Source organism: Triturus cristatus, chromosome 11 (genome assembly GCF_964204655.1).
Source record: "Triturus cristatus chromosome 11, aTriCri1.1, whole genome shotgun sequence".
Taxonomy (NCBI): domain Eukaryota; kingdom Metazoa; phylum Chordata; class Amphibia; order Caudata; family Salamandridae; genus Triturus; species Triturus cristatus.
In genome coordinates, this window is record NC_140594.1 from 387,440,647 (window position 1) to 387,453,571 (window position 12,925).

A 12,925-nucleotide genomic window follows, 5' to 3' on the forward strand; every position below is an offset into this window, starting at 1 on the left:
AATCAGTTGGTTTGCCAAACCCCACAGAAGAGATACAACAGATCTATCGAAGCTCGACCTAAAAAGGTAACAAAACACAATGTGCACACCTATTATGTTGGCTAGACAATTCCTCAATTAAGATATGCCCCCACAAAACATCCTACCCACTTTTCTTACCTTGTACATGCCTACTATCAGGCAGGCCTACTTGAGACTTAATCCACCTTTGCACAAGTAGCTTTGTGAAAATATTTTGTACCTCTCAAGATCACACTCTAGCCATACCCCAATAAGCCAAGAGATTCTCCCTGCACAGTTGTCTTCAACAATATCAACTTATTGTATTCAGGTTAGGTGGCCTAAGCACAACGACAAACATATTTCATGCAATCCACTGACATTTAGAGATAGTCCACTCCTTTCATACACTCCACAAAGTGACGTTTTAGAAAATTATAGTAAAAGTAATATTAGTATATTATTAGTTACACTAAAACTAGATGTGACTCTGCAACCTTTAGTTCACAAATAACCCACTAACTAAACCGTTTTCAAGGTCCTTTGGTGGTCAACTGTGTCACACGTAGAGCCTTTCTCCTGTCTATCATTCTTCATAGACAGCTGTTAGCCTTAAATTAGCCACAACTCATTTGAAAGGCAGTGTTCTTTCAAATCTCTATTTTTATTAGCACTTTTGAAGCTATTGAACACTTGCAACACATTCATCTCACTAAATATTTGTTTGTTTTACTTTACAGGCGTAGAGTACAATATCGTCAGTGATGTCACTGAACATGTCAAGACAGGTGTAATGTAAGGTCATAAGAACTGCATGGCGAGGATGCAAGTTATAGTTAGGGCAGATGAAATAAAAGGTGAATTTCAGTGTTTTTTCAAGTGTAAGATATCAGCCAACCATAATGTCTCTTTAACCTTTTTTTTTCAGTGAACATATAAATGTATATCGATCTATGTAGATAGATCAATATATAGTTATTTATTTTGTTACCGTGCTTTCATATCAATTCTAATGCAAAGCTCAAGTGACCCATTCTATGCAACTAGTTAACATACCCATCTGTCAGGAGAACAGCTCATCACGGTCAGAGAACGCATTCCTTTGAGTGTTGCTTGCATGGGGCTGGTTGTCTGTAGACTAGATGCGCCTGCACTTTTCACAGGTTGGGAAAGATCTCCCAGTTTCCCCAAGCCTTGATCTTCTTCTTCTTCACAGTCCCAGTCACCAGCCACGCTAACTCTTTTTAATGTCAGAACACTGGGTAAGCTTGAGCAGGAATTGTTGGGCATTATCATGGATTTCTCCTGCAAGAGTTCTACCGCCATTGGGCTTTCTTCAAAATCACTATGAGGAACAGATAGGACATCAGCCTCTGGTGAGATTGCGGATATTTGGTCCCCTTTACATGGACTGGCAACATCATCAGCACTCTGTGAAGTTTCGTTCACCACAAATTCTTCAAGCACAGTCTCTTCCAGCAGATTTATATCTCCCTTTGCACAGCGATCAGATGTGTGGTGGGCGACCTCAGTGCCTACATCTATCTGCACCTCCAGTTCCATTGCACCTGACAACATACCACTGTCAGTCCTCACGAGGTCCGCACTGTTCTGGGGAGGGGTGAATCTGGGATCCGGCAGCTCCACCTTGTAAAGAAAGTCAATTCTGGGGGGACTCCAGTCCACAGGGAATATAAATTCAGAATTGCCCGACACATGAGACGGATTGCTGCTCTCCATGTAGGTATGCTTGCTATCACAGCTACTAACAGCCTTTTTGCTGTGTTTGTCAGGATGAATAGCTGAGGAGGAAAGCTGGCACGACTCCCTGAGCTGCTGATCAGGAGAATCCCTATTGAAAACGTCTAGTGCACTTACAGGGGCAGGGTCACTGAAGGGCTTTGTCTTTTGTTTTTTAGTTTCACTGCTGCTATAGCTGCTGATGTTCCCTGTGGCCCTTTTGACTTTGGATTCTTTTGCAGTCTTATTACAACGAGAGAAAGCATTAGCACAGTCAGCATCAGAGCAATTTGGGTATTTTTGATCAGATGGCATGGGACAGCCTGCCAATGCGTAGTCCGAAGGTGAGAGCCTCTTAAGTAACACTCTGGCAAAAGATGTTCCTGCAGGAGAAAGACAAAGTACATTCTTCACATCTTTCCCTTCATAGGTGCAGTTTATTTTCACATTGGAATATGTAAGCCAGATGTTAGATTGGTAGAAAGAAAAAGTTAATTATCTGCAACTACACTTTTCCATAGCGGGTATCATTCATAGTTTCATATGTTTGAATTCTCCCTGTCCATCAACTGGGCTGGGAATGTTACTTCAGCAGTTACAAAATGCAATAAATTGACAAACTACCAGCGTATCAATCCCATGGTATTAACCAAAAAATGCCAGTGAGCAGGGACAATAAATTGCTCTTTCTAGATGCTTCAACTGTGAAGAGTTTCATAGCGCTTTGAAGTGAACGTTCTCTAAAGTCTTATCTCATGAGGATGATAAAAGATAGCACATGAATATATGAAAGCCACCAACAGTGAAAACATTTAATTAGAGATAAGTAACTGTTTCTGCTCTGGCACGAGTTCTTTCGTACATGCATAAACTTATATATGACTAACAAGAAATATTAATCCAAAAACGGAAATTCGCAGTGAGGCTCAATGAAAAAGTCTTGGTGCAGGCCAAATCCAACACTCACCGAAATTAAATAGGTTCTGTAAAAGCACCAGCCCCAAGCAATTCCAGATCTGCATTGGACGTCCACAGCGATGACAAGTATATGTATATACACACACATATACGCACTGTTGCAGAGTGACTATTTAACACTAAGGTCCTGATGAATGCCACTGGATCCTTATAGGGGACCAACTAACGGCAGAAACATGTTGACCTTTGTGAGGGATATATTTGATTAATTCCCAGTCCTCTCCTTTTTTAACTTTGTCCCTGAAGCCACCAAATAAAGATTTTGTGGATCTGCAGAGATAATTTTAGTCACTACATATATCACATATTTTTGCACTCTGCCCCTCATTCACCTTCTTTCACCGCTCTTCTTGAGAAAACACGTCAGCTCCTCCCCTCGGGGAGTTGTAGCCCACACCTTGGTGTAAGGAGGGAACCCATATGATGAAGCATGTCACCTTACGGTGAGTGAGGGTCCTCGTCCTGAAAGGATTTCTCCTTCATCTTTTTCTTTTTCTCTGACATCACGCAACCTTTATCTTTTTCACTCCTAGCAATTAGTACATTGTGTGTTCTTGGTCAATAGGAGAGCCATATTGTTTGAGGGTGCAAAGTTACAGTACCACTTCCACTTGTACACATATGATGACTGCGACCTGGCTGCTGTTAAAGTGCATCACACTCCTCCGGTATGCCAAGGGATTCAAACCCTAGGTACATGGAAGTCAAGTTTTCAGCGGGAGATCATTATTGTCCTGTCATTCCGGATCAATAGACAAAGATGTGCCTTGATGGTTACTTGCTTAGAGTAGTAAATCTTTCAGTCATCTATGAGCTAGAATTGTCACGGCGATAAAGTGGCCTTCAGGATGAGAACGTGCAGCTTTCCCACTTCCCCATAAGCAGACAAAGGAAACAAGAATAGTCAGAAAATAGTAAACAAGCATCCTGCACAAAAGCCTCATCCTGAATCACTGACTGCCACCTTCTTCTGTCAAAAAGCTGGCATTTGAAACTCTATGCAGTCAAAAACATGTTGAAAGTAGGCGTACACTCCACTGGAAAATCAGATCTAGGACCCTACTGTGCAATTCCCACCTGCAGTAAGCTACCTTGTTGCTGCCTAGGAAAAGTACATGGTTGTTTTCTGTATACATGTTTGATGGTTAGTGAGTCTGTGTTCTATTGAGACTGAAGATTGTTACAAAAGGTAAGTGGCCTTTTCTTCTCATTGATTCTTATTGCTACAGATGTCTCACCTTTGAATTGAGTCCCAAGCATTACCCCCTCTATGAGGTGGTCTGAAGGAAATTCAAACAAGGAAATCCTGTAGGACTGAGCGTGCAAAGAGGCTTCCCTCCTAACATCAGATTCCAAACATTAGTGTTTGACAAATGTGTGGCGGATAGCCCACGTTTCTACTTTTCATATGTGTACCACAAGCACTCCTCTATCCAAAGCCGCTGTGGACCACTTTGTTCTGGTGGAATGGGGTCAGATGCCCTCCGGTGGTTCCTTCTTCACCAGTGCTTAGCAAATCATAATGTAGAGTGGCATACAATAAGAACATGTTCTCTTTTGAACCGCCTTACCTTTTTTTTGCCCATGTACCCTATAAAGAGTTGGTCATCAGACCTGATCTCTTTCATACAGCTAACATAATAAGTTCACTGCATGCCTGGATTCAGTCTATGTAACTGCTCCTCCTCCTTGGTAGGATGGAGTAGCGGATAGAAGGTGGGTAAACCAATATATTTCCCCGGATGAAATGAGGACGCTGGTTTAGGAAGCAAAGCTGCCTTAGTTCTCATTGCAAGCTCATCTGGGAACAAGCAATTGAAGAGTGGCCGATCTCTTAAGGCCTGAAGCTCGCCAACGCGATGATCTGAGGCCACAACAACCAAAAGGATTATGTTACGTACCCTGTAAGTATCTGCTCATGGCATGTAGAAGGATTAGTTACTTACCTGTAATCCTAGTTCTCTTCCAGGGGTATCCTCATCAAAGTCATAAGCACTAGAATATTCCCGCCCATGCGCGGGACCCCGGAAACACAATTATATATGTGACAAACATATATGTATCTCCATATATATATTATCTACTGGCGGTCGCCAGTAGATAGTTATAGTTAGGACCGTGTTTCCATAGGAAATCCACAACATTCTATTTGGAATAACTTTAGCGCCGGTTGACGAATCCTCGCGACATTTTCAAAATAGGTGGGGCGCTCCGCTCCGCCCCTACCCTGAAAGTCTTGGGGGGATTCGTCAAGCGGGGGATGAGAAAAAAGAGGAGTCCCAAAACGCGTTTTCCCCATGCAATTTTCCATAGGGACCTTTAGTCCAAGGTACAGCCCGAACGGCTGAACAGAATTACTTGAAATTTGGCAGAGAGGTAGTCCTCAGCTCAGGGATGTGCCTTTTGCATATATGGAGTCAATCTGTTCAGTAGCTCCTGAGAAAATTGCAGTTAAAAGCACATACATATCTATAGCCGCGCACCGTGCGAGCACCCTAACGTGCGCGAGCGTAATTCTGATTGGTGGTTACATGTTAGTCAACGTTCGAATCGGTCGAAATCAGGAAGTGTCGGCCGCCATTTTGTTTGTTTTCAGTGCGAGAGTGAAAAAGGAAGGTGGCGAACGTGAAAAGGGGGCAGGGTAGAGAGTTCCTGACCCCCTAGCCTTTGTCAGGGGGTCCCTGAAGGACCCCGAAGGCAGAAAAAAACATTTTAATTTTTTTTTTTTTAAATCGCGGGGTGCGCGTGAAAACCCCCCCCCCCAAAAAAATCTTTTTTTTTAATACGTAGTTTATTGTAAAATAAATATATAAAAAAAACAATAATACATACATAACTTAGCATTTAAAAAACCGTACAAATTCACTGAAAAAACCATAGGTTTCACACACGTTATAGTTAGGAATTAGCATTTAAAAAACCTTGCAAATTTACTTAAAAAACCATAGGTTTCACACATGTTATAGTTAGGTGGATATTTCACTCGTAAAAAACCAATGAGTCAAAGTCATCAGCGTCTTGGAGCCGCTCGTCCGTAGCGGGGCACCTCGCGGTCTGGCATCGACCGCTAAAACATTCCATACGTAACACACCACGCTTGAGGCGCCACACACAGTCGTAGGATTCACCTTCATTATTGGCAAGAAAACAGGGGAACAGCAGCACCTTGCCAAAATCAATGTTGTATCCAAACGTGTTTCGGGCTATCATAGCCCTTGCTCACTGGGATCTTCATGCAGGAAACAGCGACAAAGTTTTTCCGCCGCACTCGCGGTGTTTAAATAACAAGTTCCGCCCACATGGGCGTGTCATCAAATAGCATGCTGGTCTTTGAAGTTCTTATATCCATAATGGCATGCCGCTGTAATCCTTACTTGGCTTTAAAACCTATAGTAGGTAAATGAGCAAGGTAAGGCTGGATCCCTGCCTGTATTCACCTTGCCAATTGGTCACGACGTTCCTCAGACGCTCAAAGTCATCTGCGTCTTGGAGCCGCTCGTCCGCAGCGGGGCATCTCGCGGTCTGGCATCGACCACTAAAATATTCCATACGTAACACACCACGCTTGAGGCGCCACACACAGTCGTAGGATTCACCTTCTTTATTGGCAAGAAAACAGGGGAACAGCAGCACCTTGCCAAAATCAATGTTGTATCCAAACGCGTTTCGGGCTGTCATAGCCCTTGCTCACTGGGATCTTCATGCAGGAAACAGCGACAAAGTTTTTCCGCCGCACTCGCGGTGTTTAAATAACAAGTTCCGCCCACATGGGCGTGTCATCAAATAGCATGCTGGTCTTTGAAGTTCTTATATCCATAATGGCATGCCGCTGTGTAGGAGAGTAGGGTCTGCTTTCTATGTTCACCCCCACTTTTTGCTTTTGCTTTACTGGTTTTCGACTTAGATGTGGCTGTGGGCCTGCTAATCAGACCCACAGCCCTGCTGTTCTCTCTCTAAATTAATACTATGTACTTTAGGTGCATAACCCATTTGGATAGGATCACCTTATTGGCCCCTGTACAGTGTACCCTAGGTACCCAGGGCATAGGTGTACCCTAGGCCAACCAGGGGCTGCAGCATGTATTATGCCACCCCTGGCCTGGCCTTCCATTTTGACACAACTGGCTGATCACTCAGCTGGGGCAAGGTCGTGTAATCACCCCTTGCTTAGGTGTAGTATTCCTATACCTAACTTACATATAGACACATGTGTACCTATCAGTCACTCCTATGGCAGGCCTTAACAATCCTGGAGGCAGAGTGCTTGGTAACATGTGAGATGGTGCTCTAGCATGAGCTGAGCCTGTCTGCAGCTTTCGGAACCTTGTCCTTATAGCTGTTCTATGATATAGCCTACCATATACTCTTAAAGTGCCTTATAATCTTAGACGGTTATGGTAACTATGGTTTGGCTTTATCGAAACATGTAGTGTAAGGTGTCTAACACTGTGGAATAATACCCCCATGCCATTTCTGGACATGAGAATATTATTCCCCCCTTCTAGAGGGAAAGACATGTTAAAATCATACTTCAACTGTTAGCCTCTGACCAAAGCCTCAGCATCACAAAATGGATGCTGCTGCCACGACACAAGTCTGACCTCCTGCAGCTGGGAGTGATCCCAGCCAGGGAGGCCTGGACAATAGGTTTCCTGCTTGGGGAGGTGCTAGCACCTCCCCAGACAGCCTTTAGTGTATTGGGGCAGGGTGGGCTGAAAGGAATGAGACATGCCTGGGGCACACAAGGTGTTCCTTGCATAGTCCAGTTCAAACCGGCGCTGGGGCACTCCAGCCCCAGCTCTGGCGCGAAACTGGACAAAGGGAAGTGGGTGTAACCACCCCCTCCCAGGTCCCACCCATAAGGCGTGACCTAGCAGGTATCCCAGCCCCCCAGATTAGTATAAGAGTGGGAGTTGGGCCTCAAGACTTTAGATTATCCTGAACCTGCAAAACTGAACAGAAACTCTGGACCTTCGACATTCGACGAAAGAAGAAGACTGAAGAATCTCCCTTGTAGCCAAGGAGTGGCTACCCTGTGCAAACAGGCACCATCAAGAGACTACCCTTTGCTTTGCCCACGTTCTACGAGGAACCGACTGCAGAGCCCGACCAGAGCCTTGACTTCCAGACTTCTCCGACCCTGATCCAAATCCACAGCAAAGCTGAGATCCGTGGAGGCGACGAGCGACGTGGGACCGGCTACCTGGAAAAAGTGCAGCTTCTGAGGTACCCTCGAAGTTGTGCACCGGGGATTGAGAAGCCCCAACCCCAAGCACCATCTGCACCGAAGATCAGCCCCCCACACTCCACGAGTCCTGCGTGGGGCCCTTCTGCATTTTCCTGCTTGCCGCGTCTGTCCGGTTGCTTGCCCGCTGGCTAGTGGCCTTTGTGACGACGCACCCTGAAATCTTCTGCGCTGGTTTGGCTCCTCCAGACTGGCTCCCGCTTCTCTGCAAAGAAGAAGCACCCCAGACCTTCCTGGTCTGCACCAGAAGCAAGTCCTCCGTTCTTCGTGGGTTCCGCTTGCCAAGGCTTGGTGAGTCCTAGTCCAACTTCGACGCCGCCGACAGCAAGAGCCTTCGTGGGACAGCTCGCCTCCTGGTCCTGGTCGTCCTCGACGCTTCCTGGTCCTCCTGGCTGCAGCGACAAGCTTCACCTTCACCTGCAATCTTCACGACATCGCCTGGTTCCTTCCTGGTTCCACGTGGTCACTGGCTAGTGACCTTGACTCTGTCCCTTCTGCTTGCAGGTTTCCTCTCTTCTTGATCCCAGCCTTGGGATCCACCGGACACTCTTCACTGACTGCCTGTCAGCATCTTTCTTCAGGCATCCATAGGAGTCGACGACGAAAACGACGCATCTTCACCCCTATGCACCCGCAGCCTGTGGGCTAGGTAACTTGGGTACTCCGGTGCTCATCAGGATAGTGACTATCCTAGTGTCTAGTTTTCAAGTCTCAACTTCCTAGCTACTCCGGAAGTGTCCTGAATCTACCGTTTTCTAAACTGTACTATTGCTATTGACTTTTACGCATTACGCGTGAGTGTTTCCACTCTGCACACGAATCCCGTGGGCCTCCCACTTCCTAACTAACGCTAGTGTAGTGTAGCCCCAGCGATTCCCTAGGCCTAGGCCTATTCTATTTCCGTGACAGTGGCTCTTATACCACTTACTTAGTATATGGTTTGCGTGGCCCCTAGGGCCTAACTGTATTACTTACCTGTGTGACTTAATGTATGCTTAAATAAGACTGTGTTGTACTTACCTCTAATCTCATAAAGAGTGCTGAGGGTTTGACTAGAATAAATACACTTTATTTTATATATATATCTGTTGTGGTGTCCTTTCATTTGGTATTCAAGGGATTATATATGGTATCACAGCTGGCTTCACATGCCATTCAGAGTTTAGCCTAAGACTGCTCTTGTCCATGCTACCACTAGGATAGCTGGTCTATAAGGTTGACTTTACAACCAATCACCATAAGGGTATTTGGACTGATATAAGGTGTACACTAGAACTAGTGACATCATACATCAGGCCAACTTCTCACACGCTGTAATCCTTACTTGGCTTTAAAACCTATAGTAGGTAAATGAGCAAGGTAAAGCTGGATCCCTGCCTGTATTCACCTTGCCAATTGGTCACGACGTTCCTTAGACGCTCAAAGTCATCAGCGTCTTGGAGCCGCTCGTCCGTAGCGGGGCACCTCACGGTCTGGCATCGACCGCTAAAACATTCCATACGTAACACACCACGCTTGAGGCGCCACACACAGTCGTAGGATTCACCTTCTTTATTGGCAAGAAAACAGGGGAACAGCAGCACCTTGCCAAAATCAATGTTGTATCCAAACGTGTTTCGGGCTATCATAGCCCTTGCTCACTGGGATCTTCCTGCAGGAAACAGCGACAAAGTTTTTCCGCCGCACTCGCGGTGTTTAAATAACAAGTTCCGCCCACATGGGCGTGTCATCAAATAGCATGCTGGTCTTTGAAGTTCTTATATCCATAATGGCATGCCGCTGTAATCCTTACTTGGCTTTAAAACCTATAGTAGGTAAATGAGCAAGGTAAGGCTGGATCCCTGCCTGTATTCACCTTGCCAATTGGTCACGACGTTCCTTAGACGCTCAAAGTCATCAGCGTCTTGGAGCCGCTCGTCCGCAGCGGGGCACCTTGCGGTCTGGCATCGACCGCTAAAACATTCCATACGTAACACACCACGCTTGAGGCGCCACACACAGTCGTAGGATTCACCTTCTTTATTGGCAAGAAAACAGGGGAACAGCAGCACCTTGCCAAAATCAATGTTGTATCCAAACGCGTTTCAGACTATCATAGCCCTTGCTCACTGGGATCTTCATGCAGGAAACAGCGACAAAGTTTTTCCGCCGCACTCGCGGTGTTTAAATAACAAGTTCCGCCCACATGGGCGTGTCATCAAATAGCATGCTGGTCTTTGAAGTTCTTATATCCATAATGGCATGCCGCTGTAATCCTTACTTGGCTTTAAAACCTATAGTAGGTAAATGAGCAAGGTAAGGCTGGATCCCTGCCTGTATTCACCTTGCCAATTGGTCACGACGTTCCTTAGACGCTCAAAGTCATCAGCGTCTTGGAGCCGCTCGTCCGCAGCGGGGCACCTTGCGGTCTGGCATCGACCGCTAAAACATTCCATACGTAACACACCACGCTTGAGGCGCCACACACAGTCGTAGGATTCACCTTCTTTATTGGCAAGAAAACAGGGGAACAGCAGCACCTTGCCAAAATCAATGTTGTATCCAAACGCGTTTCAGACTATCATAGCCCTTGCTCACTGGGATCTTCATGCAGGAAACAGCGACAAAGTTTTTCCGCCGCACTCGCGGTGTTTAAATAACAAGTTCCGCCCACATGGGCGTGTCATCAAATAGCATGCTGGTCTTTGAAGTTCTTATATCCATAATGGCATGCCGCTGTAATCCTTACTTGGCTTTAAAACCTATAGTAGGTAAATGAGCAAGGTAAGGCTGGATCCCTGCCTGTATTCACCTTGCCAATTGGTCACGACGTTCCTTAGACGCTCAAAGTCATCAGCGTCTTGGAGCCGCTCGTCCGCAGCGGGGCACCTCGCGGCCAGGCATCGACCGCTAAAACATTCCATACGTAACACACCATGCTTGAGGCGCCACACACAGTTGTAGGATTCACCTTCTTTATTGGCAAGAAAACAGGGGAACAGCAGCACCTTGCCAAAATCAATGTTGTATCCAAACGCGTTTCGGGCTGTCATAGCCCTTACTCACTGGGATCTTCATGCAGGAAACAGCGACAAAGTTTTTCCGCCGCACTCGCGGTGTTTAAATAACAAGTTCCGCCCACATGGGCATGTCATCAAATAGCATGCTGGTCTTTGAAGTTCTTATATCCATAATGGCATGCCGCTGTAATCCTTACTTGGCTTTAAAACCTATAGTAGGTAAATGAGCAAGGTAAAGCTGGATCCCTGCCTGTATTCACCTTGCCAATTGGTCACGACGTTCCTTAGACGCTCAAAGTCATCAGCGTCTTGGAGCCGCTCGTCCGCAGCGGGGCACCTCGCGGTCTGGCATCGACCGCTAAAACATTCCATACGTAACACACCACGCTTGAGGCGCCACACACAGTCGTAGGATTCACCTTCTTTATTGGCAAGAAAACAGGGGAACAGCAGCACCTTGCCAAAATCAATGTTGTATCCAAACGCGTTTCGGGCTATCATAGCCCTTGCTCACTGGAATCTTCATGCAGGAAACAGCGACAAAGTTTTTCCGCCGCACTCGCTGTGTTTAAATAACAAGTTCCGCCCACATGGGCGTGTCATCAAATAGCATGCTGGTCTTTGAAGTTCTTATATCCATAATGGCATGCCGCTGTAATCCTTACTTGGCTTTAAAACCTATAGTAGGTAAATGAGCAAGGTAAGGCTGGATCCCTGCCTGTATTCACCTTGCCAATTGGTCACGACGTTCCTTAGACGCTCAAAGACATCATCGTCTTGGAGCCGCTCGTCCGCAGCGGGGCACCTCGCGGTCTGGCATCGACCGCTAAAATATTCCATACGTAACACACCACGCTTGAGGCGCCACACACAGTCGAAGGATTCACCTTCTTTATTGGCAAGAAAACAGGGGAACAGCAGCACCTTGCCAAAATCAATGTTGTATCCAAACGCGTTTCGGGCTATCATAGCCCTTGCTCACTGGGATCTTCATGCAGGAAACAGCGACAAAGTTTTTCCGCCGCACTCGCGGTGTTTAAATAACAAGTTCCGCCCACATGGGCGTGTCATCAAATAGCATTCTGGTCTTTGAAGTTCTTATATTCATAATGGCATGCCGCTGTAATCCTTAGTTGGCTTTAGATGTTTATATATATATACATATATATATATATATATTCACTGAAAAAACCATAGGTTTCACACAAGTTATAGTTAGCTGTACATTTCACTCGTAAAAAACCAATGAAATTCCACGTTATAGTTAGTGCAGGCAACTATAACTCACGCGACCGCAATCCTCTGCTGATGACATATGTGTCTTTATGAAAAAAAAATATTTGTAATATATGTATAGCTAAAATTTAATGGAAGAAGACATGGGCAAATAAGTGTCTAAATACAGTATTAGCATCAGCAGAGGATTGCGGTCGCGTGAGTTATAGTTGCCTGCACTAACTATAACGTGGAATTTCATTGGTTTTTTACGAGTGAAATGTACAGCTAACTATAACTTGTGTGAAACCTATGGTTTTTTCAGTGAATTTGCAAGGGTTTTTTAAATGCTAATTCCTAACTATAACGTGTGTGAAACCTATAGTTTTTTCAGTGAATTTGTACGGTTTTTTAAATGCTAAGTTACTTTACGCCGTTCGTGCCGTGCGCGCCCACTTCACGCAGTTCGTTCCGTGCGCGCATCGTGCGCGCTTCGCGCACCGCGCGCCCACTTTACGCAGTTAGTGCCGTGCACGCACCGCGTGCCCACGTTACGCACCGTCTGCACACGGAGGACATATTATGCGCTTCGTCGTGAAAGGTTATCTATTAAATGTTCACATGAGACATATGCCATGCACAAAAGGTGCACTGCGGGCACCTTTTGCACACGGGGGGGGGGGGGGGGGGGGGGAGAAAGTGGTTTTTTTTTTTTTTATTAATATTTTTCCCGTAAGCGCATTCGGCG

At 45.8% G+C, this 12,925-nt stretch overlaps 1 protein-coding gene across 1 annotated transcript in view; it reads right to left on the reverse strand.

The window, feature by feature from the left end:
• Window positions 1–653: 653 nt before the first annotated feature.
• LOC146784241 (uncharacterized) overlaps window positions 654–12,925 on the reverse strand; it is an 85,127-nt gene continuing 72,855 nt past the window's right edge. Inside the window, exon 3 of the mRNA XM_085634737.1 lies at window positions 654–2,123. Within this exon, the coding sequence (XP_085490863.1) occupies window positions 1,048–2,123 (1,076 nt within the window). The 3' untranslated portion in view covers window positions 654–1,047. The remainder of the gene's footprint in view (window positions 2,124–12,925) is intronic.